Source organism: Oreochromis aureus, linkage group 20, assembly GCF_013358895.1.
Source record: "Oreochromis aureus strain Israel breed Guangdong linkage group 20, ZZ_aureus, whole genome shotgun sequence".
Lineage (NCBI taxonomy): Eukaryota > Metazoa > Chordata > Actinopteri > Cichliformes > Cichlidae > Oreochromis > Oreochromis aureus.
Genome location: NC_052961.1, coordinates 32,260,922 through 32,287,763, shown reverse-complemented (window position 1 = coordinate 32,287,763; position 26,842 = coordinate 32,260,922). Strand labels below are relative to the sequence as shown.

Below are 26,842 nucleotides of genomic sequence, written 5' to 3'. Positions count from 1 at the left end.
CTCATTACATCATGGTTGACCTTTATTTTCGCGACTCCCATTTCCTCTCATCCACTAAGCAGTCTTTTGTGGCATAAAATTAACTTTCTTCTGGCTGATTTCAGCTTCTGTCAAATACCCTGAATATTTAACAGCATATGTTCATGGGCCAACTCTTCGTACATCTCTGCTCCAACACTCCCATCCACTATCCAAGACATCAGAAAAAGAGACTCGGCATATCTTCCAACAACGGGCTTTAATAGGTTCAGTGTCATTTCAAATTTTACATTGGCATTCTAAAGACATACAAAGTGACCATTGGACATGACAGCAAACTTTAATTTAGACCCAACAGGAACACACCAGAGAACTTTTTTTGAAAATATTTTCTTGATTTGTTTGCATTTCTTTTCATCTACTAGCAGCCCAACAGTCCTAAAGAAAAAAAAACACGACTGACAGTGCACATGGATGCAACGATGGAATTTAAGGCCATTTGAAGGGGCACAGTTATGCTTTTTTTTTCTTTTTCTATTTTTTTTTTTTTTGACACCAAATATAAATAAAGTTGAAAGCCATCAGGTCTGTTTTAAATATTTCGCTAAGCTAATACTATTCTAATCAGCTTAAATAACTAGCATATATATGTGGGGGGGTCGTGCCAATGCTGTCACACTTCCTTCATTTGTGCCTCCCTTCTGCCAGACAGAAATTCACACACATGCTCTCTCAAACACACACACACACACACACACACACACACACACACACACACACACACACACACACACACACACACACACACACACACACACACACACACACACACACACACGTGTCTATAAATGGGTAAGAAAAGAGCTCGTTAGAGTCAGGGGCCCGGACAGCAGGGACAAGCCTGTGAGGAGCTTCTTGATGGGGCTAAAAAAATAGATATATACTGTACTGGAATGTTTGAGAACATACCCTGGCTAACAAGACGGTGAGGAGAACACGAGCAAACCAAATGATACTGATTATTCAGGTTATGCAATTTATGTGATTTTGGTGAAATATTCATTACCAGGTCAAAAATCAGGCCATTAACAGGAAAAATATGTGGACGGTAACATAAGGGAGCCAATATCTGACATGAGTGATGAGTCCTTGTTTTGAACATGGAGGCACAGCTGGTAGCTGGACACCATGATGGATGTCTCAACCAGAAATGCTTTTTTTCTTTGTTTGCATTACACTGTGTTCCTTTAATGTTTACTAGGTGTGGCTGAGTGTAGTGCCTCGATGAGAAAACAGCACTTGCCTGTAAAGCTCCACATTGCTTTATTGTGCTGTAGGACATACTGTTCAGCAGAAAGAGAGAGACGCTGTTTGGAATGAGATCAAATTTGGAAGCAGTGGGAAGATTCTGGGAACGGGAATGAGTGTACTCCCTTCTCCACCCCACCCCCACCCCATCCTTCCTAGTAAATTAATCGAGCTGCCAGTTGTTGGTGCACAACACGCCAGGCGACAAACACTCTTCTAACTTCAGCTTCAGATTAAAGATGGATAGGTGTCTCCTTCCCTTCCTCCATCTCCCGTGGACCCGCTCTGATTGGCACGTGTGTGCATGAGTCTGCGAAGCAGCAGGTGGGCCAGCTGTGACTGACACACGTGACTAAGTGCAGTGACAGCTGGGGGACCGCGGGAGGAAGAGGTGGAGCTGGATGGCGAGGGGAAGAGAGGGAGAGACGGATGGAGGTTTGACAGCTTTGAAGCGTCTGGGGAGGACGAAGGAGGTGGAAAAAGAGGGGTGGGAGGGGTTTGTGGATAACTGGAATTGAGTGAGATAAGATATGAATGTTTAGATTTTGAGTTTCACGCTCCTACAGCCGCTGACAGCTGCCGATTTGCTCAAGATGGTACACAGACACGAGGTGACACATTTCTTTAGCTCGCAGACGACGCGAAGCAGAACCGCATCGTCTCCTGAAGGACAGCTGCTTCATCAGTTTGCTACATAAATCTGCTCGCTCCGGTGACAATAACACGAAGCATGAAGTGTGTCACTGATCAGTGTCAGATGTGACTAAAGGCTCAAAAATAAAAATTGATTAGGACACAGTGGGGAAAATAAACTATAGGGAGGAAAAAACAAACAGCTGTGTGTTTGAACAGTGCAGCTCATGATTAGGATTTTATTGCAAAATAATCTGTGAAAATGACTCAAATACTTTCATCCACACCCCCCCCCCCAAAAAAAAACTTAAACGAATGGTGTATTTAAGCAGTTATGGCTGCATCTAGGGGCTGTTTTCATTGTCAGTTAATTAAAAGCAGCATTATAGAAGTTGGACCCAATGACTTTTAGATCAGTAACAATCATCAAACCAGTTGCACCTTAATTGATTCATAATTGCAGCTTTATAGTAATATAAAGTAGCTGTAAATCCTGTGAAGCATCTGCACCTGGAGTATGAACAGGCAATAGACGACTGCTATTACAGCCAAGCTGATAACCGTGTCAACAATTCTGGTAGACCTCCAGCTGTGTTGTGCCGGTGTCATAAAGCCAAATACAGAGCGTTCGGTCTTTTATATCACCACTTTTGTTATTTAAGCTTTTACCACATGATTATTTTTGAACTGCCAAATCCATCTTTGCTCTATGTGATGAAGGCCATGAAGTGTAGTTGAAACCTTGTAAGTGGATCTTGAGCATGTATGAATGAGGCCAATCGCACTCATTCATACATGATTTGTTCATGTGAGCTGTTACATTGTCAGTTACTGATTAACTGTTCATACACCTGTTACTGATGCCTCATAGGAATTACACTGCAGCAGTGTTAGAATATATGACATTTTTTATACTGTTTATAGAGGAGGGGGTGTTCAAACAAAGTAGTACCAAACGTATCACCCAATGACAATCTTGAAGTGGACCTATTAAGGGCATGACTCACACTCCAAAATAATCCTTAGATTGTATACTGGGCTTTGATGCCGTTTTAGCCCCCTTACACTTCCTTTCAGGGAAGTTTTACGATTGGCTGCCTCTTGTAAACACAAGGTTTAAACAGCGAATGTGAGTGGCTGCTGTGCTAATAGCAGCAACATTATATGGAGGAGGAGATATGGCGCTCAAAGATTCCCAGATAAAAATCTGTGGGAGAATTCTGAGACGCCAATGTTGTTTCCCTGGCTCTCTCGCCAAAAAGCCAATCAGCAGATGAAATTGGAGAATTATTAGCCAATCATGTGGTTACATGCGTCAGAGAGAAAGAGTTTCGAAACATTTTCACTGTGCGGTGTCGGGCACTTCACTATCATAGCAAAGATGTTGGTGTTTTGATTTTTCTTGGTGGGAGGAGCACAGATGTTGATCGCGTCAGCTGATGACGAAATGTTCTGAAACTCTGCACACTTAAATTTGAAGCCCCATTTAATATGAGCACCACCACAGGAAATATGCATGATAGAAAGCATGATAGGTCCCCTTTAAGATTAAAGACACTTCTTTCAGTGTAGCCAAAGCATGCCTGGAAACAATGAAGCTCTAGCTATTGCATGAATTGCTACAGTAATGGCTGCATTCTTCAGCTACTGTATGGTGAACATCGAGCGTCTGAGCCATGGCACCCTGCTCCTATGAACTGTGGTTGAACTGATTCTGACAACCTGCCACACGTGATGGTCTGGCAATCGAACTGAGGCCAACTATGACCATAAAGCACAGACCAGTCGGGGTGGGATTTTAATAGTTGAGAAATAAAGAAAAAACAAAACAAACAAACAAACAAACAAAAACACGCATCAACAAACAAACTAGTGGACGCTAATCTGCATGAGTCAGTTTAATCTAGTGCTCATACACAAGCCAACCGGCATGAAAGACAGGGTGAGGGGGAAAAAACCAAAAAAAACCCCAATGTGTGAAGTGATGGGTTATTGTTGCTGTATGTGACGGTGATCGGGATGGCTGGCAGGAAACTACGAAAGACTTACAGTAAACTTTCCCCTGACTTTGCTCTCCATATGGCACACACAGAGCTTTACAGAGCTGTGATTGTGGCGTCTGTTGAAACGCATTAGAGGAAAAACAAGCTTCAACAACAACACATCTAGAGCCATTAGATAAGTCTGGATTAAACTGTAAGATTAGAATCGGTTTCAGCTTGTTCTGTTGATGAAAATGGGGAAACAAATTTGTTAAAACTATTACATATAAACAAGGTGTAGGAACGAGTGGAGAATGGAATGAAAGGAACAACTGGTTTTGGAGAATGTAAAACGAAACGTCTTTCAATATCTGTCTTCTTTCTTCTTCTCAACAGTTCAACATTTGAGGATTCTTAGTCCACTGTGGGAGTGGATGGGGGGGAGGGATGCAGGACAGTAGGGGTTAGGGGAGTAAACATCGTCAGCAGCTATGATGAGACGAACTGGACCTTCATCTAAATGTTGAGGGTTGTGAAGGAGGCGAGTGGAGAGCGAGAGGGCTCACAGGCGTTTCTGCGCGATAAGAGCACCAGCCACAACGCCCGTCACCACCGTCATCCCCACCAGCAGCCACTTCTTGAAACTCTCCTGAGACCTCCGGCTTTCGGCCGCCGCATCCTGCCCGAAGATTTCAGCGAAGCGCTCCTGGAAAGAGAGACAAAGACGGAGTGTAAAGGGTTAATGGCAGGGCATCTGATGCACTCTGTGACATGCATTCAAATGTGGAAAAACCCACAAGTATGCACACTTCCTAAAAATGCCCCATTTAAAAAAAAAAAAAAACCCTACAGTATCAGGTGAATTCCCTTTGATAAAAGGTCCCTCAGCCTCAAAAAAGCAAAAAGCTGCAGAGACATCCAATGCTGGCTATGACTATCACCACCCACACGCTCATATGTGGAAATTTCCATACAGGTAGGTAAACAGAAAAAAAACCCCTAAAAGACACCTGTAATGCCACACTCTCATTAAAAAAAGGGAAATAAACCACCCCCCCTCCCCCCAAAGACATCCACTCGTTTCTGGCATCCCCTCAGTGCTGCAGAACCACTGTTGTTGTTACTGACATTCTTTCCCACCGTTGTCCTCAGACTGCCATGCCTACATTGCCGCCCACTGAAATCATTTCCTGGAATTGAGCTGCTCTGGAGCATACAATTTCTGGTTTCTTGCCACAGGGAGGCGCCAGTCAGGCTCTAATCCAAACCATAACAGCCATCAGTATCCCTTGTCCCTCTCAGCTGACTCACTGGTGATGATGCTACATGTTGTTCACAGTTCAGAAGCATCAGTGTTTCACCTCAATAAGCGCGATATGAGAGGCCAAAGGCCAAAGACCAAATTGCGAGCACTCAATGAGAAACAAAGTGAACATGACTCATTCAGATGTCTGATTCTTAGTCAGAGGTAAATACGAAAGGCAGCACACGGGGTCTCTATTCAGCGAGTGGTTGGTTGGGTGGGTGGCGTGTGGGGTGCTGTTACTGGAAACTCTGTATGTTGTCAGTGACACAGAAAGACTGTTAAGGTGAAATAACAGAGGTTGTGTTGTTGCTGGGAATGGAGGGTGTTTTTGTACCATACTGAAGGAGCAACTCTCTGAATTTCTAAAAACGCCAGGCACACGGTGGCACGTGGAAAAATAATTTATAAATCTTTAAAACAAACTGAATCCTCAGAGGGAGTGACGAGATGAGTTTACACCTAAGAGGACCGGAATGCAGGATTTAAGAGGCTATGAAATATAGAGAGTTTCTCTCTTATTTATCAGTGCCTGACTTGATGTAACCTGCCACTGCTTCCAGGAGGGGGCAGTACTGCACCTATAAGGTATTTACATACTAGAACAAACAAATCCAAGAAGGATAAAAAGTGAAGCTTGCAGAGCCAGACTGCTCTAAAGCCAGTTTCCAGGCTGGTCGATGAGATGCCTGCCGTTGTCTGAACTGTACCAGAAGGCCACTCTGTGGTGGCCTCAGCCATCTTTTATGGTGTGGTCTGCTGGGGCGGCAACATCTCTGCTGGGGACAGGAAGAGACTGAACAGGCTGATCCGAAGGGCCAGCTCTGTTCTAGGATGCCCTCTGGACCCAGTGGAGGTGGTGAGTGACAGGAGAATGGCGGCTAAGCTGTCATCCCTGTTGGACAACATCTCCCACCCCATGCATGAGACTGTGACAGCACTGAGCAGCTCCTTCAGTGGGAGACTGCGGCACCCACGGTGTGGGACGGAGAGATTTCGCAGGTCTTTCCTCCCCACTGCTGTCAGACTCCACAACAAAGACTTTTGCAGCTGATCAAACCCTCACACATCCACACATGTGCAATAACACTAATGTGCAATAATCTTTTCTGGCATCGTTGTATTTTTACTCAGTTGTATATAGCATTTGTATTCTATTTTTATCTTATTGTATATTTTATTCTATTTTATTCTACTGTATATAGTAGGGCTGCCACGATTAGTCGACTAGTCACGATTACGTCGACTATCAAAATCGTCGACGACTGATTTAATAGTCGACGCGTCGTTTGAAGCTTTGTAAGATCACAAAAGACGCAGGAATAAGTAGTAGGATTTAAGAGTGTAATAACGGACTGAAACAGAAGATGGCAGCACTGCATGTACAAGGATGCCAGCTGCCGTTACACTCCGAAGAAGAAGAAGCAGCAGTGTCCCAGAATTCATAGCGCGGCCCTGCTCAGTTTTCAACAATGGCGGCAGCTAGTTAGTTTTAATATTACTCTTATTAATCTTTCTGGGTCACAAAATAAACGTTTAACATATTTTCAGGCGAGAATGTAGCTGTGTAAACCTCAAATATCTGCTCAGTTTATCAAGACACTGCATATTTTCAAAAGTGCTCCGGCGTTTTGGAGACGTCTGTTACCCACTAGCTCGATAGCGAGCCGGGGGCAAGGCTCACTAGAGCCCGTGAGAACACCGGACTCCCGGCAAATCGTTTTCAAACCCACCACTGTCTTTCGCTACTCAGGTTAAACATATATAAGTCAGTTAGATAACTTAAAAATGTTATTGTTTGGCCTTTTTTTTTTTTTTTTTTTTTTAGTATTTTATTTGTTCCTGAGTAAATCGGTTTGGCTGAGATTAAAGTTATAGTTTATACACGACTGAATAAACGTCAAGCAGACAACTGATTATCAGAAGTGTGAGATGTTCGAGAATATACTCCGGTGTCCCGTTATATTTTAGATAGCGAGGAGTTTATTAAACTTTACCGAAACAATCTGTAAATCTCATTAAATTGAATAAACTATCATCTTGTCTTTATTTTTAGTTAGCACATACCCTAAACACTTAAAACTGTAAGCTAATGTTATATAAGAGCAGATGCTGCTGGTGCAATAAGCTGTACGTTTTACGTCCAATGGATGCATGATCCGACTAGTCACCGATTATTTTTGCGATTAGTCGACTAATCGCAAAAATAATCGGTGACTAGTCGACTATCAAAATAATCGTTTGTGGCAGCCCTAGTATATAGTATTTTATTTTATTCTATTCTGTACAGTTGTGTACTGTATTTATTCTTATTTTATTCTAATTTTTGCTTCATAACTTTTGCACTGTCCACTTCCTGCTGTGACAAAACAAATTTCCCACGTGTGGGACTAATAAAGGTTATCTTATCTTATCTTATCTTATCTTAAGCCTGATTTGTTCCACACATACTTGGAAAGGACTTCTTCCTGTTCCTTTGTTTCATAATAAAAGTCACTGACTTATACACACATACTTGGAAAGGACTTCTTCCTATTCCTTCCTTTCATAATAAAAGTCCTTGACTTATAAATGGCCTAATTTATGTGCATAAAATGCACATATGCATGGAGAAATGCATCAAAGTAATTTAAAACTTACAAAAACAAAATTGTATCTTTGATTATATATGTATATGTTATTTATTCATTTATTTATTATCAGTACTGTACATGTCACCCTAAAAATATTTAGTGGAACTGATACAACAAAAAACTGCCAACACAAAAGTTCCCCTTTGTTGAACACACAGAGCAAAATACGCTGAACGGTGTTTCTCTAATTTTCAATTAAAACAACCATTTTTACATTGTATGTGCGCACGCACACGCACGCACATGCACACACACACACACACACACACACACACATACACACACACGCAATGTAAAGTGTGACTTTGAGATAAAAAAAAAAAAACCCTGCATAATTCACCAGATTTGATTCACTCTGTTTATATAAGAACTTTTAGCTGGACAGCATTTAATGGTCATATCTGATCATGCAGAAGTTCCAGAATGAGTGGCCCATTAAGCAGTTGGTAGACAGAAAAGAAAAAAATAATAGTAATTTTAGTTATTGCTGATAAATATCAAAGAAAAGCAGCAATCAAAGTAGTAGTAAACTGGATATTCATAGAGTCAGGCTGCTTGTTGGACAATTGTTTCTTTGCTATTTAGTGACATTTTGTCTGTAATTTAGACTAAGACTAATACTGTAAAAAGACTGCTCAATGCTCAAGCCAATATTAAAACCACCTGCTTTACATTTACTACAGCTTTTGTTTGTGCCTTCTGTTTTTAAGAGGCAACATAGTCACACTGGGTGTGCTCAAAGCAAAGGTATTTTCATTTAATCTCCACTATAATGCATCTATGACAGGACCATTATATCAGTGCACCGATTACACTATATGAGATCACTACACATTGATTAACAGTGCGGTTATGTGTATAAAGCTGAGGAATGAGCCATTTATTATTTATCTTCAGTAAACCTTTCAGTAAAATGGCATGTTCCGGTGTAGCACTGCTAAACCACCACAAAAAAACAAAAAATCAAAACAAAACAAAACAAAACAAAACAAACAAACAAAAAACAGAAACAACAAATCTACACAAGAACAGAAGAAGGTTATATGTTATGTTATATTTCAAAAGTTGTATTTTAATCTCAATTCGTGACGTTTGAATGTGAACAAACAGATCATTATTTGAAGAGGCGATTCACTGAACAGATAGTAGTAAAGACAATTCTCGGGCAGTGAGTTGATATCAGCTGGGATTTAAAGCTCTCTCTACCAAAGTTAATTCATTAAATCTGATATCAACTGGATCAATAAAGGTAATGAAGATGCATGTCTGAAAGCTCCTTAAGCCCTGAAGTCCTTTCACTTTCTGGATCAGAGATCATATGGATCAGAGTGAAACCAGGAAGGGATGGGCTGATGTAGAGAGGGATGCAGAGCAGTGGATCCTGAGTCATTCATTGAGTTTCTATTCTGTTTGATCGCGAGCCCCATGGACTGCTGACTGATGTATGACGCATCACCGATGAACCATTACAAACAAACAATTAAAAAAAGGAACTCAGAGGTCCAAAAGTTTTAAGGAACATTAACAAGGAAATCACAATATTGAAATAGCTCAAATGTTTCTACGATGAAGTCATTCACTGGGGCGGGGACTTTGTCCTGTCTGCTATAATATGTAAGGGAAGGGAAGGTTTCTAGGAGAAAAAAAATCTTTGGTTTGCAACCATTTCCAACAGTATGCAGTGTGACAATAGATAATCTTTATACTTTTTACTATCGATATGTATTAAGTGCTTTCTCCATTTTGGCTCCAAACCTTATGTAAACTTCATAATTGAGAAACTTCATTTTAACTACCCTACCTTAAAACATTCATTGAAAGGGATAGCATCACTTTCAATCAGCCAGTGATATAAATTCTATGAACAGTGGTCAAGTGTGTTGAAGTGGCAGTTGACCATAACTGAGTATCCTGAGGGTGGATGCTACAAAGTTAATGTTTTATTTGAGATGTTTGGTCTCACAGCCAAGATCTTTGGAAAGCTATTGTCCTGATATTGTTGGATTTGATGAAATCAAATCTGTTTAAAAATGTAAACGTTTGGCATCATCAGCATAGCAATCAAAGTGTATTCTCAAAAAAGATGGAGAATATGTCCAAGAGACAGGAGATGTAAAATAAACTAGTGGACCTGACACTGATCCCTTAGGAAAAGTGTGCTTAGCTGGTACATTTCTACAGGTTGTATATAACATCAAAAGCACATGTAAACAAGTGTGCAACAAATAACAATTTAAAAAAGCGAGTCCAATACAAAAAGATATGTTTCCCAATATTTGCTAAAAAAAAAAAAGAAAAAAACCCTGCAGGGCACAGTTTTCACGATAAATTACTCATCATTGTATATCTGGGTGTGAAGTACTTAAAGCCTATTCATTAAACAGGCTTGAAGGAGAACTCCGAAAGCATGACAAAGACTCAAAGCATTACCTACTAACACATTGTTTGTTTTGCTCTTTTAGATAGGATTTGTTAACAATAACTAAATGTGAAGTAAAGCCAGCCAGGTACCATAAAAAAGCTTTTCAGAGAGCAAGTCGAACTAGATTAAACTCCCAAAGTAGTCAGTGTACAACACTGTGCAGGCTAACTGCTTAAAGTGTTGTTGGCTTTAAATCTGACCAGGTAAACAACAAAATTATTCCACAAATTTAAACATTCTAAACAAACTTTTTTTTTTTGTTACAAATCTGAACAGTACAGAAAGTAACCAGTACTAACTCTATTTATTTACATGGGACCACTGCGGTTTGTGGTCTATGAGAGTGTCGATTCCCAGCTCACATTAGCTATTTTCATTGATACTTTTTGCTCTAAATAAACACACAGCATAGAACCACAGTTATGATGATCTATGATGTGTGGAATTTGAAAAATAAAATGTAACTATTTGTAATAGAAGCAGGTTTAAAAGGCTCACTGGAATCATACCTGCCTCATTCGTCACGTGTTACCAACTGAAACAGCAAGGCTCTGCATACCAACTGTATCACCCTCTCTACCAGTTTGTTTTACCTTCTTTAGGGACAGAAACATGCAAAGAAGAATGAAATACTTGTTTTTGACCTCACCCAGGACTTCCTACAGGCCTTGATATGACGCATTTTTAGGAAAGATAAAAAAAACAACAACAAAAAAACTGACATTCTGTTAGCAAGAACGCAAACCACAGATAACAGCATGGACAGATACAAGGGGCTGGGCTAAAATGTGCACTGGAGCAAAGTTGATCTTCAGCACTCTGCTTTACTTTTAATGTAGCTCAAAGTGGGCACGAGGGAGTGATATATGCTACTTGAGTCAATAATGACGTAGTGTAATTACAGTGGGATACATCATGTAATATGTGCAAGAGTTTTATTGGAGCCTTTTCATTCTTTCTTAAGAATGGGTCAGTCTGACCATTTCACATCCCTTACTGTCAAGCCTCCCAGAACAATGAGAAGAATGTGGGTGTAGAGAACAATGCTGCACCTTTTGATGACAGCTGACACCTGCGACACAGACTTGTCAAGACATGCCAGTCACGGTGCAGGGAGTGCCTGATGAAATAACCAGGACTGATTGTGTAGTTTCTCTCAACATTACTCAGCATTAGTTACATTTACAGTTATTTCTTCAGTTATGGTTGATTGTTCTACTGCTGCTGTTTCACTCCAGTCTGATATTGATATTCAGATATTTTAAAAAAAACTGTTTCACTGATCAATAATGGGTAGAACAAGTTGTAGATGGGCTAAATTCGACTTTTTTTTCCCATTGACAAAGGCTATGTAAAACATCTAAGTGGAAGATGGTAAATGGATAGATTCTTGTATAGTGCTTTTCTACTCTACTTGAGCACTTAAACATGTCTCATTGACACAATTATACAAACATTTTTTTCTACATGCAAGTGCTTTTTTATACAGCCAGCCAGGGATCAAACCAACAACCTTTCAGTACCAGACGGCATCCTGTATCCCCTGAACCACAGCCACCCCATGACAGACAACCGCATGGCCAACCCCAATCATATGTGCTGTGCCTCGGGGATCAGTCTTTGGACCACTTTTTAATAATACATCTCATATCACATTCGTCCCAATCATGAAGTACATTTTCTTTTCTATGCTGATGAAACCCATCTTCACATCTCTAGAAATTTAAACTCCTCCTTTTGTCTCTTTGTCTTCACTAACATAAGTTGCCAATATCTAGATGTCATACAAAACTCTTGGGTTAAAGACTAGACAATGCAATGAATTTAAAAATCCAAAATTCATGGGCATTGTTACTGCAAACATACAAACAGTACTAAAAGTAATTGGCTATTTTTAAAATAAAATAGCACAATTGTTGGGGACTATTTTCAGTTGAGAAGTTATGTGCTGCACATGTGAAACTCACCCAAAATAAAACACAATGTGTGTGTTCATAGTAATGAAGGAACATGTCAGCCAGTACAACCGTGTGTCATTGACTGATATGATTTTTATAGTTTTTGTACAACAATGGGCCCCTGTGGGACAGAGGAGCAAGATCATTTCATTGTCAGTTGTTCGCTTTTTATGGAAGTTGTTGACAATAAAAGAAATGTAGATTATAACCAGACGTAGCACAATAGCAGAGGAAAACAAGTGCGGGGGTGGCTCTAATTGAATCTACCATGTTCAGCATGCAGGGAGATGTGCTTACAGGCTTGGGAAAAAGAGTCAGATCAAATGGTACAGATGATCTTTAGCTGTAATTTGCATTTCCAGAAAAAACCTTTACATGTTCACTAAGTGTTGGTGACAGGTTGGTCGTCAGTGATTCAGAGGCGATAAACAATTACACGGACAGACACGCAAAAACTGAAAAAGACACAAACACCGAACCTTTTTATTTTTCTACTGTAGCAGTGTCAATTCAGAATTTGTGATCCTTGCTGTACCTGTAAAAACTGTTAAAAGCTGGCCCAAACATGCCTTTTTTATACATTGACACTGACCCAAAAAACAAGCTACTAGTGGTCTGACACTGGACCACTGGGTACGGGCCAACCACTGTAGACAGTGACTGTGATGATATAAATCACATGCAACAACACAGCCTTACTACGGGTGGCAGTGGTGTCAGAGGGACCTGGATGCTGCGGTCACACAATTCAAATATAAATCACCTGCAGCTGTAGCTGCTGCTCTACACCTTTGCATTCAAACACATAATTCAAAGCATGACTTTTCCGTTAGCTCCATCTACGAGCAGATCCTCATTTTACTTTTAAAACGCCATCAACTGAATGCCCGAGGGGGTCCAGATTTATTTCTATACCAGAATTATCATGCAATTTACTGTGCACATGTCAAGACAGGACTGCTGGTTTGATACGCTCAATCTCCCAAAGTCCCACCTGGCAGGTAAACCCTGTCTTTATCTGCTCTCCCCTTTTTCCTTTTCACACGGTCACGCCTTTATTTCTTTATCTCTGCGCGACTCCCGAAGGAAATCAGGTGCTAGGCAGCGGCCTGCAGAGTACTTTCAGGCCTCGTCTTGGTTTACCCCCCTTTCTTTTTCCTGTGCCTTTAACTTTGCCTTTCTTCGTTAGCTGGGAAGAAAGGATGGGGGGGGGTATTAGCTCATGAAAGCAAAAAAAGGTTGGATATAAGAGAGAGAAAGGGAGGGCAAAGTGAAGAATCACAGGGAGAGAGAGATTCTGCAGTTGGTTACCAAGGCTACTGGGAAGCAGCTGATTAGTGTGTGTGATATGTGAGTGTGTCTGGGCCTGCAGGTCCACTTCTGTGGTTGATAAATGGTCCAATACTGCATGTGGAGAAAGGAGCATTTTACCGATCATTAGCAGTAGCTTCCCATTCATCAGCTCTGACTTGTCGGTTGCTCTGATGTTGCACCATAACAAGTTGCAACGCTCAAATCCCCTGATGGCGAAACTCCCTGACCATGACACACATGCATAAACATACACACACCAGATGCACATTAACACCTCACACTCGCTTCCTTTTTATACAAAATAGGGCGGAAGACAGATGGAAATACAATAACTTGGGGGGACTGGGGAAAAAATTCAGTTTTAATATCAGCAGTCCTGTGTTTAATCATTCTGTCACACTGAATGCTGATAGCGTCACTGTGTGATACGTTCATATCCATATCCAAGTTATATTATCAGAAAGTGTTAAAACCTCAACTATTTACAGTAATAGATGGTATTTATAAATGCTTAAACAACAGGAAAGGATATCTTAATGATGTCATAAGAAGCAGATTCTCTTACATGTTAACTCAAGCACAGGGAAGAACTTGTTGCCTTCTGTTTGCAAGGGGTGACCAGTCATAAGAAAGCTGCCTGAAAGCAGCGGTTCTCAAACTTTTTCTGATATTTCCCAATACAGAGTGCAGTCCAATCACTGAAAGAAAATCTTGTGCTATTTAAAATATAATAAGAGATCTTCATTTATAGGTACAGTAAGTATTTTTTTAGATTATTTAATAGCAAAAAAGATTTTGTACTAATGAATATATACATCGATCAGTATGTAATTATGTCTTATGACAAACTAATTTGCTTAAACGTAGGATTAATGCATTCAAAATACACAGGAGTGGGCGCTGGTTTGTGGAAGCCCCCATGTCGCAGCAGCATCTTGATGCAGTGGCCAAGATGAACATTGCTGTTTTGCCCATCAGCGTTTTATATTTGTGGCTAGAAACCGACCACGTGCATAGTATGTCTGAGAAGTTACTTTTAACTTAAAGATCAGAAATAGCTCTTTCAAGCCATGTATGACCATCTAACATTAGCACATGTATATTTTTATCATCTCATTCTCATTTTATCTCCTCTCCTCCACCACTCTCTCTCCTCAGTGTCGCTATCATCAAATAGAAGTGAGCTTCACTGACTCAGTGATTCATATCGGACTCCTTTTGCAAAGTTTTACAGCCTCCTTCAGCCTAAATAGATGTGGACACATATTGACAGCTGGGGTAAAGAATGGACTGACAGCCTACACTCACTACAGATCAATGGCACCCAAAGTTGTTTGTTTTACAGGGGCCATGGTAGCTAGGATTACGCACTTTAATCAGGAGGAGTAAGAAAACAGAATTCGGTTAACTGCAATTTGCTTTTAAAGAACAGGGCTGTTAATGAATAGCGATACAGCCAAAAAGATTGGTTATTTCTGAGGGCTGTTACTTTATCAGGTTCAGGAAGTAAAAGAAGAGGAATCCCAGTGGAAAGTGTTGGGATATATGGAGCTTTAATGGTTTGGAAGTGGAAATGCAGAGAACCCATTGTGCAATGTTGCTATGTCATGGAAATGACTGCTGTGATGCTATTCTGAACCTTCTTTGACACTTTATAAATCACTATCCTAATTACTATATACTACTATTGGGATTACACTTTTATAAATATGAACCTGCAACTCCATGTGTTCAAGTCTCAATACAACAAGCAGGTCATCTGTGAGTGTGGATAAAACATCTGATCTCGACAGCTCACTCATTTGGCAAGGTCCACTTTCTAGTAACCTACAGAGCACATGATATCCACGCCACACTGACCACAAACTGGCTGACGCACGCACAGAAGGCCACTGTGACGAAAGTGTGCTGACGCTAGAAAAGACTGAAGGTGCAATTCACATGCATAGAGGAATCCACGGAGTGCACTTTGCCAAGCTGGAAAATTCTGTATTATGACAGAAAGCTGACAAAGACACAAACACAAATACGTGCTGTTGCAGTGTTTGTGAAAGCAATGAGTGGACAAAAACAGTTCAGATTAGCCAGCTTTGCAGCACCCAGAGAGAGGGAACAAACAAGCACATAAGCCAAAGTGGAAAGTTACAGGATGTGAAGAAGGTCACACTCTGTAGGGAACCAGGCATCATAGCAAAAGAGACAACGAAAAACCTGTCGTGGCAACATTTTTGAGACCTGAACATGTGGGTAGATTGTTAAGCTTTATAACCAAGTCTGCTTTTTGACTTTAGCTCTTAGAAGCAAAGTGTTAAACAATCAATAATCCAGTAGGGTTTTTTTATTTTTGTTTTTTAAGAATCCTGAAGTAAAATATTTGGATTCAAGTCTCATCTTCAAAACAAAACCCTGAGAAACATATCTGATATACATACACACATAACTATGCACTGCTCTGAGCATGTTTAGAATTCTTCAAGCATGTGTTATGAAGGGCTTGTCAGTGTGAGAATAAAAGTGAGGAGTGCTTCCTGGGCACATCAACAAAAGTCTTTACATGAATAGGCAGAATGAAAGTTAAGGAAACAGAGAGACCAGTTTTTTTTTTAAAGGCTGCATTAAATCAAAGACTGACACATCTTTAAGAGGCGTGTTTCCACGTGAAACATGGATCAGTGAATCACGTGATTCATAAAACAGAAAAGCTAAGAAATGTAAAAGTGACAAGTGACTGGCTCTGAATATGCTGGAAAAGGAAAAACAAAAGCTGGATTAGTGTTTAGAGTTTACAAGAGCAACAGACTGGTGATCTCTCTGAGTCACAGACAGGCAAAGCTGCCTCTTAATGCTCTTTAAGAAGTCATCTGGTCTTGGCTGTAGCTGAGCAACACATCCTGTAAGTTGCAAAAGTTGGAGTGTGGACACGCGAATGTGCGGCCTTGAGCGCACATGCGCACACACACAGTCTGGAAAGTCTCTGGGCTCAGAGTACAGCAACACATCGTTTCATGTGTTTTTGTTTATTGAGTAAAGTCACTGTTGGACAGATCTGACTGATGAAATGCTGTTTACAGGGCAACTAAAATGTGACATGCTGTTCCTACTGATGAAACAGAATGATGTCATTAACATTGTTTACATCAGATCCACATACAGGAAGTGAATGTGGACCTCTGCCTTAGTAACAAACAATCCCAGAGCAGATCAGAGAATCAATGTGACTCGGCAAGATCAAAAAGTGCACCAGATTAACTAAGAGCCAGATAAACCTCCTGAGCTCCACAGACAATGTGAAAACTGAAAATGTTATGCTGATACTTCCAATCTTAAAATAGAAACATTCTACAGAATATACTGATGTGTAAGAGTATTTAAAACCCTTGATATGCATATATCCTACAAATATCCACATTGAGTTAGTTTGGAGTCCACTTGTGGTAAATACTTTTTAGAAAAAAACATCTACCCCCTATTCTCTGTAGACCTCTCCATCAAAATGTACTTGAATAAATGTACTTCTAAGCTGTGAATATTTGCCAGAGCACAGTCCATTATTCTGGCAACCAAAGCCTTTAAAACATCTGTTTCATCACAGGGCAAAGGCTCAGAGAGCAGCTAGGAGGGGGCCTTTGCCAGGACATTCTCCTAGAAAAACCTATTTGCAAAAAGAGTTTTAACAGTCCTCTGCAGAGATGGAAGAACCTGACACAAGCAGTGCCCATTCCCAATATTCCTGATTAAAAGGTGTAAAGTAAGAGAAACCTACAGCTACTGCTCATCATCTACGTAGCACGGGCGAAAAACGCATGCTGAAGCATACAGGTAAGATAACACTGGAGTGACTTTGCTCTGAATGACTCTATTAAGGAAAGCCTAAAAAACATTTTGGAAGTGAGCTAACTTAAGAGAAAAAGTGCTGGACTACAGTGTGACACGCTGGCTATTTTAACCACTGAAAAGATGAACAATACAAATCCTCAGAAATGAAGTGTTCAAAGCTGCTCACCACAGCTTTTGCAGCAGTGACCAGACCAGGGGTTAAAGATATGGTATGAGGCTCGACCTCTGCCAGGTCCTCATTTCAAATGATTTTTTTTTAAAAAAGGGATGCACCAATCGGGTATATGGATTTAGCTAACTCAACTACAGGGACAACTAGCTTAACAATTCAATTCTCAGCTCTGTGCTGTGCTCGCTTTGCCGGGTGTCAGCACCAGTCCGTGGACTCTTACAACCACAGCTTACATGCAAAAGGCTAACAGGAAAGGGTCAGCAGTTTGGAGGGATTTCACAGCTGTGATGCTAACAGCTTTTCTTTGTATGTTTGCAAAAGTTAAGCATAATGATGCCAAGTGTGACATGACTGAAACGCTCCACTGCAGAAAGAGAGAATGGATTTGGCCCATATTGGCCTCTTTTCATTTGCTGCCTGTTGAACTCAGAATGAAACTTAAAATCCTTCTCCTCACATACAAGGTCTTGAATAACCAGGCCCCATCCTATCCTAAAGACCTTGTAGTACCATATAACGCCAATAGAGCCCTTGGCTCTCAGAATCTTACTTGCTGTTCTTGGAGTTTCTAAAAGTAGAATGGGAGGCAGAGTCTTCAGATTTCAGGATGCTGTTCTGTGGAACCCAGTTTGGATTCAGTAGAAAGACAATCTCTCTATTTTTAAGATTAGGTTTCAAACTTTCCTTTTTGATAAAGCATCTACTCAGAGCTGGATCAGGTGACCTGAACCTCCTCTTAGTTATGCTTCCTCACTCACCTCTGTTCACTCTCTGTGTGTATACACTCTAAGCATTTAATCAGTAGTTATTGATCATCTCTAGCTCTCTTCCACAGTGTGTCTTTTGTCCCATCTCCCTCCCCTCACCCCGTAATTAATCATGACAGATTGCTGCCCCTCCCTGAACCTGGTTCTGATGGAGGTTTCTTCCTGTTAAAAGGGAGGTTTTCCTTCCCACTGTCGCCAAGTGCCTGCTCATAGGGGGTCATCTGATTATTGGGGTTTTTCTCCCCATTATTGTAGGGTCTTTGCCTTACAATATAAAGCACCTTGAGGCAAATGTTGTGATTTGGAGTCATATGAACAAAACTGAACAGATTTGACTTTTTATTCCTCTGAGTTAAAAATACAAAATAACCCTGGTTATTGGATCAGTACTCTGTATTGGCAAATCTCTAAAGTTCAAGGCATGTGCACTTTGTGTGCTGACAATTTGAGCCTATCAGGAAGCGGACCCATAACACCGTGTCTTGCAAATGATTTCACCAGTGAAAGACTGAAGCACCGATATCCACGGCATGTTGGCTACAGTTTTGTACTGCGAAAGGAAGCGTAGTGCTCAAACAGAAAATCTCCCTCTTTCTGAAGTCCGTAGGCTGCTGCCTTTATGACCCCTCTTCATCAGCACAGTGGCTCATTGAAAAGAGTGAGGGTGCTGTCCTTTTTCACACAGTGCTTACGTCACTTTCAACAAATCTACAATTTGATTCAGTATCAGTATTATTAAAATAAAAAATTATCTCATAGTTAAAACTCAGCATAACCTCCCAACTTTGGTCCTAATCTGTCGTCATCATCATCATATGATTAGACTGTTCATTTATTATTGCAAATACTACTTTTATCCCGTCAGTTTGAATCTTTATACTCAGCAATGAGTGTCCAGTTAAGGAAAAAAAAAGTCAACAATGTGACTGCTTGTTTCTATCTCCTTATCAATGTCTTCATCATCTCACCATGCGTTCCTGCTCCTCCTCAAGGCCTTCCGTTCCCGTTTTCATCCTTATCACAATTGCTAAGGCATTTCAAGGAATAAGAGAGTCAGGTCAGCTGCCAAAAATTCCACATGACCAGGAAGCTTTATTGTAGAGCCAAACACATTTAGATCTTAGGAATTTAGTTCACGGATGGTGCCAGAAGCTCACAGTTTCTACTGAAGCTGGATAATACTAAAAAGTACAGGCATAATTCAAGGAAATAGGGAATCAATTTAAATCCAAAAAGACAGACCTCTCGCGCTAACAGTCAAGACCGTGAAAATTTACCCACTGTGAGAGGAAAATATGAAAAATATATGCTGCACTTGCTGATTCCTGAGGAATAGCGCATCCATTCGAATCGTGATGTTTCATATGGCTGGAGCTGTTCTTGATTTCTTAAGCAGCTCTGGATGTGGTTTCCCCTCTACTCTGTTTTCTGAGGCAATGAAACATTTTTAACAATGGGCTGACAGGAACTGACTGTCGAGGCTCTGAAGCAAGTCAGGTTTAACAGAGAAACTCTTTCTTCACTGCCTTACGGAAAAAAGATGCTCAGCTTACACAAAGCAGTCCCAGAGTGAGAGTAACCTGCACGGATGTTTAGCTTCCTGAAGTGATTCAGCGACTGAACTTCATGTTCTTGGCTGCACTGTGACATCAGTGGCAGTGTTTAAATTGGGGGGGGGTTAATGTACTGGATTATTTCCAAGCAGAAAAGGGAAGCAAGCAAGAAAAATGAGGAAATTAAATCATTAAAGCACCCTTTAGCCGTGACACTCGCTGGTGTTTGTGCCAGCTCTCTTGTATGTACTTTTCCTTCTCCTTTTGGTCCTTGGAGCTGACACTGTGTGTGCGTGTCTGTAAATGTGTGCACACGTGTTGAGCCGGCGGTGAGGCCATGAATTAAAGAAGAGATTAATGAGTCAGGACATGGAGGCTCAGACTCCAATCTGTTCCCTGCCCCACTCTGGGGGCCGTCTCTCTCCACAAAACCTCATTCTGTCAGCAGACGCATACACATACTGTACGTATACACTGCTGAGACCCAACAGGAAGGCCAAGGACTCAAGAACGTTTGAGTGTACGTCTGACAGAGAGAACGCAAGGTTGGCAGAGTGTAAAGGCAGAGAAGGAGGATGTAAGGGAAGCAAAGACGGCGTGGCAGGATGTCTTCGCTGATATAACCCACTGCCCTGTAGGCCATCACCCCACCCAGACAACACACCGTAACCCCGAGACCTGCCATCTGTCCGGAAGAGCTGGAAGAGACAGAAATCGAGGGAGGTAACAGACTGAGACGGAACGAAAAGACAAAAAAGGGAGTCAGGGGGTGGGAGAGAACTAAATAAGAGAAAAGGAAAGTAGAACACAAGAATAAGGGTGAAGCAGGCTGCAGGGGGGAAAAAAAGCTGATGAAAATGACTGGAAACAGAAAAATGGGAAACCCATGATGAGAAAATGTGGAGAGAGGAGAAAGTGGTGGCAGAGGCAGCTTTCCTTCAAACCGCACTTCCCATCACTTACTGTTCACTTTCAGAAAGTTTGCCTACATGAAAGAAACCTGGAGATGAATATCTCCAAGCCTCCAAGTTTTTGTTCCCTCTTATTTTTTTCCTCCTTTTTCTTTAATATTTCAGAGCCGATGCAGATATGGTTTTGTCTTTATTGCTTTAAGCCCCTGAGGCCATTCAAACAAACCTGTGATGAATACAATGACGATGGCCTTGATGCTCTTTATCATCATTTAGCCTTATATGAGATTGGGTGCCACATTACCATGAAATAGTCATCAACCCTCTCTATCTGTCCCTCAGCTCTCCCACTTTAATACATGCCACGAGTCTTGCTAATCCCATGATATGCCTCATAATCTCATCACAGATATGAGCGGAGAGAGGGAGAAATGGGAAAAAGGCAGTAAGAGAGGAGAGTGGTGAGGGTTGAAATGCAATCAGAGAAGAGAGGGATGCAGGCAGATACTAGATCTATGTAAAGACATAAGATACATCCATGCATCTCTCTCTGTCTCTCTCTCTCATATACATATGTTTGACATAAGATGAAGAGTGGCCTACAAATTGAGGGGGCAAGCAGACAGCAGGAGAGGGGAGACTGGAGAGAAAGATGTAGGGAGAAGGGGGGTTTGCTTGTGACCTGATTTCCCCACTAAGCCACTCAGAAGTGGAGCAGCACGTAGAGCAACTGAATGTAGCATTTCCACCGAGCGCTGCAAACATCCAGCTGTTCTGCTCGTATGCACTCAAAGTGCAAGTGTAGAAACATTACGGTGCACACAGACTGCACCACATAGCCTGTTTAACCTATTGACCTACATGCATCTCATGCGCATCCTTGTCTTGCTGAGTCACAAGCCTCATATTCCTCTCTCTGTCTGCATTTGCCTCTCTACAAGTCCATGCTTCTTCATTCTGCCACCGTTTCGGGTGGGTGGGGGATGCGTGGGTAGTTGGAGACACACTACAGTGGCAGTCTGATGTCTACCAGTCTGGCAAAACTGCTCTAACAGCGAGGCGCGCCGCAGAGTGCTGGCAGTATAGACACACGCACACACACATCTATTACACAGCTGGATATCCGTCCTGTGTACATAAACAGCGTCTGGATATGGAACGCACAGATGCCTCGCTGCTGTGACACCAGTCTGGGTTTTGAAATCAGAGAGAGAAGACGTTGATGAAGAGAATCAGATGCAGTCTAGATGCAGCACGTGTATTCATTAGGAGCCTGTATTGATATCTCACTGCTGTGTTTTCCTGTGTGTGTGATGCTTCAGGGCCACAGGTCTCATCTTTCACATGACCAACTGATGTTCACACACACACACACACACACACACACACACACAGCTGCTTAAAGACTAGCTCTTTCAGCTATTATAAAGCCATTTCATTAGGTATATCTGTTCAACTGCTTGTTAAGGCAAATACTTAAACCACCAATCACATAGCTTTTAAGAATCTAAACCAGAGTCCTTGATTGGTGGCTGTCGACTAGGTTTTCTGTTCTATTTTGATTTTTTCCCCAGCAAAATAAATGAATAAATCAATAAACAACCACTGCAGTGGTAGCAGATTGCTAATGTGACTCTGGAAATTTGAGGGCTGTGATGTAGATATGGTCCAGATGATCTACTGAAGTTCAAAGCAGGTTGCTCTGAGCTTTTTAGAAACTCCCGATCTACCAGGATTTTTCCACTCAACCATCTCTAGGCTTTACTGAGCACCTCTGGGATGTGATGGAATTGAAGACGTGCAGCTCACCTATCTGCAGGAACTCTGTGGCACTAGCATGTCAGCATTGAGCAAAATATCTGAGCAATGTTTTCAGCACCTTGTTGAATCTCTGCATGAAGAATTAAGACAGTTCTGAAGGCTTAGTACTAGCAAGGAGTAGCTAATGAAATAGCCACTGTGTGTGTATATAAAACTAATCAAAGAAGAATTTTCAAATACTTTCTTTTTCCTTAGTTAGACGATGACACAGTAGAAAGCCTGAAATTATCACTCTTCCACAAACTCGGGTAACTATCCATCAATACTCAGACACAATAGTTAACACAATAAGCCTTAGCAATGGTACAGCCCAGGTTTGGATTTAAACAATAACAAAGCAAGAAAACGTCCATAAAAGATGACTTTTTGAATGATTTGTTTCTCGTATGAAGTTCTTTTTGTGAATCTCACATTTTAAGCTGATGAAAAAGAGTCTTTGGTCAACAAGAAACTTCTAGAGGAAGTAAAAGTCTTTCCATAGTTGAACCCGGGGAGTGTTTATTACCAGCTGCCCGCCTGACTGGGGTGTTGGCTGATTGTTGGCTTTGGCTCCCCCATTGTGCTCTAAAATGTAAGATTAGATATAAAATCATCCAGATTTCAATTACTGACCAAAATCATTTTGCTTTTCGCCCCCCCTCCCAAACATGGCTACCACAACAACACAAGAATAGCTCCTCCATGTCCTTTTTCTTCAAGTAGAACCACCCCCCCCACCCCCCCACCCCCCACTTCACACACACACACAAACAAAAGCGCCAGACAACTTTAAAAAACACACAACTGGTCCCTGTCTGATGTTCCTGTCATGGAGCTGGTGGCGCCTGAATCATACAATCTGTTTGCTGCCATCCTCAAGCTGTGATTCTGACACCCACCATTGACTACGAGCACGCGGGCTAACACACACGTCCAGTGTCACAGATCATGAAAAACTAATGCGCGAGCTTTAACGTATGCACACAGAAACAATAGAGACATGTCCACGGGTGAGCAGCTACATTCAGAGATCAATCTGCATAGAGCCGCCCACTGCAAAAAGCCAGTTATTGATGCCGGTCGAACAAAAGTGCCCGCTATTGATCCAGGGCAAAAAAAAAAAACAAGGGGGTGGGGTGGGTGTCTGTGTGTGTCACAAGTCAAAGAATGTGACAATGACAAAGTTGCTTTCATATCAGCGCAGGCTTTGTCTGCGATGCCACGCCGCACCTGTGGGTGCAACTAAAAAGCCAGTAAAGCCCATTTTCCTCTGTGTTTGTGTCTATGTGGCCACAGGTCCTTTGTCTGAGGTAGTCACATGACCAGTCTGACTTGGCGCCGTCCCCTCCCCTCTGCAGTGCGCCACCATACAATAAAAACGATACGATATATGAGGCAACAACCACCCACGCTACACGTGTGCTTACAAACAAACACCCTATCAGTCCCTGGAAACTTTGCTTCGTGAGCAGAACGTCGTCCTTAATGCAAAAAACAAAGAAAGCGTCACAAAAATATTAAAACGTGTCTCTTAATTGGCCGCATGTGAGCCATAGTGATAAAGCGGAGAGGAGGAGGAGGATGATGTGGAGGGAGATGTTAAAGAAGAAGGAAGATGAAGGGATGGTGGCAGCTGCGTGGGAGGGGGTGGGAGTGAGTCGGGATCAAGTGGGAGGGAATCGATAGTGTTGATGATGATGTTACGGGTGATGTGGAGGAAGAGCACCGGAACACGGGTGCGCAGGGTTAATGGCGAGATTGACAAGGTTTGCGGCAACGTGCGAGCTGTAACATGTTTAGCTGCTGTGGTCTTTGGACTGGACGTAGCTGGGTGACGAGGAGGAGAGAAAGGAGTGAAAAGGAGGACAAAAAGGGGAGGAAGGGCACAGATTGAAAAATATGGCACAAAAAAAAAAATAAAATCAATTGTCGTAAGGAGCTGTGCATTTAAAGGAGAACGAAGGACACAGGAGGGAAACAGAGGGAGAGTATAGGTACTCAAGGTTGGAAGGGGGGGTGGTGGTGGGGGTGGATGAGAGGTTGGGGTGTTTTGAAGCAGCCAGCTTAGGTCCCAAGGGTGCGATTTCCTGCTCCACTACATTAGGACAGTCTGACAGACGACTCTGTGGATCTAACTGCATATCCTATGTGCATGTTAATTACAGAGAGAGAGACCGAGGGTTAAGTAAGTCTGCAGAGGAGAGAGCAGCACAAAGGCAACTCAGGTGTTTCCCTAGTCAAAACAAGTCAATGCGCTTACCTTCTGTGGACACTTAATTACAGCCTCGGTATCTAACCACTCTACAACAGCCTACATTCATAATCACATACATCAACACAGTGTGTGTGTGATTAACAATCTCTCATGAAGAGGTCGAAAAAAGAAAAAAAACACAACAACGTCTTGACTGTCTGTAGGTTTCGGGACAATCCCACCACGTACAGAGGAACTTCTGCACAGGAATATCCTTCTTGTAACTCCCAGCTATTTCTGCTTTTGTATTCAGAAGGCCACTTTTATAATAACAAACAAACTGTAAGAAAGTCAGTTTGTTTGTTTTAGTGCCAAAAATCTAATAGCATTGTTTAAAAAATTAAAAGAAAAAGAATTCTAACCCTACAACTAGAAATAATTACATAAACACTTCAGGACAAAGAAAAGCTGACTGAAATTACTTGAGGACCTTTTCTGAATATTTCGGGCAGCTCTGACAGAAAATTGAGAAAAGAGATAGTTCAGAATAGTTTTTTGTCATAAAGCATGCAGTTTATTATCTGTCGTTTGCTTCCAAAGGTCGACATTTTATTACATTTTCTTTTATGTTCTGTTTGTTTTTGTTTTTTCTGCTTTCTTTGTGCTGCTTAAAATAAGTGAATACGTAGCTGCCAGAAAATTTTTTAAAACAAATGGGTGCTGACGTTTCAAAAGTCACCTACCATCAGCTCATTGTGGAGGGAGTAATATACTGAATGTAATACTACACATTTGTGGCAAAAAACTTCTACAGTAACTGTAAGAATTGTAACAGTGTATAACTGTTTTTATCCAATTACAGAGGTTTACAACACTGAGGTTACACGTTACATCAGGCTGGAGATACAAACTAGGTTCTTGTTAGCAGGATCTGATGAGGTTTGTTCACAATAAGAAAAGCCACACTTTCATTTAAGTGCGAGTGAAAAACGTGGCATATAGTGTACACAGCCATACGTGGCTGATGTGATTAAAAAAAGCAAAAGCAAAGCTGAAGTAAGGATTTCACTGCTCATTTTTCTTATAGTTAACTTTTCCTTGACCTTAGCAAAAACGTCAAAAGTACAAAGCACAACAACTGGACTAATGGGCTCCTTTTTTTTTCTGTTTCCTTAGTTTCTCTGCATACACCCCCACCCGACCCATCCAGCTCCAGCCAAGCATCCCCAGACTGTGGCAGCATGGTTCTTCTAAATGAGTTTAGGCTTTATTAGTCTGTCAGAGAGGGAAAAAAAAGAAAGAAAAAAAAAAAAAAACATTGTTTCCCCCAGTAGCAGGTTGAGATATTATTCATCTATAATTGGTAATAACCCTGTACCCCCACCCTGAGGCGGCTCAATCTCCACTGAGTAATCACTGCCACTGCCTGCTCTGCTGGAAACAGCATTATTAGGTCGATAGCACTGTCTCTACTGCTGCTGTCTGCCAAGGAGGTTTATTATCAGACAATATATGGCTCTGCTCCTGTTGTTCTTTAAAAACCACAAGCTGTGGCTGAACGGATTTATCTCGCACGCCGAGCTACCATTAAATATCGCGGCGTCCTGGACAGAGGAGGCTCCAAAATAAGCTCCAGCGGGATCATTTAGGCTGAGGCTTTATCAGCTTTTATGACAGCGACACTTGATCAAAACACCATTCACTTTACAATATTTAAACTGGCACCTCGGCTGATTCCACCAGGTCAAAACAATGTCGCACGTTTTCTTTGCAATCAATGTTTTAAAAAGCAGCGATTCAGATTCTCACACTTCAGTCTATAAAATTACTACTTCTTATTTCTCAGAACCAAAGCTGAAGATATCATTATTTTATTTATTCACTTTTTTAAGCAAAAAGAACAATTCTTGCCAAGATTTCTCTCTAATGATGGTGGAGTGTTTAATTTTCACATGTGTGACATCTCATTTATTTCAAAATGTGTCAGGTTTATATATTAACTTGTGGTTTTACAATTTTCTGAGAGCTACCCTCCTTTGCACACCAACTTGGTTTGTCCTGCTCAAAATGGGCTTG

General features: G+C 41.4%; 1 protein-coding gene across 3 annotated transcripts in view; it reads right to left on the bottom strand.

The window, feature by feature from the left end:
* Positions 1 to 219: 219 nt before the first annotated feature.
* bcl2l1 (BCL2 like 1) overlaps positions 220 to 26,842 on the bottom strand; it is a 39,257-nt gene continuing 12,634 nt past the window's right edge. For all 3 annotated transcript variants that reach the window (XM_031728775.2, XM_031728778.2, XM_031728776.2), the window contains exon 3: positions 220 to 4,608. In XM_031728775.2, the coding sequence (XP_031584635.1) occupies positions 4,465 to 4,608 (144 nt within the window). In that variant the 3' untranslated portion in view covers positions 220 to 4,464. The remainder of the gene's footprint in view (positions 4,609 to 26,842) is intronic.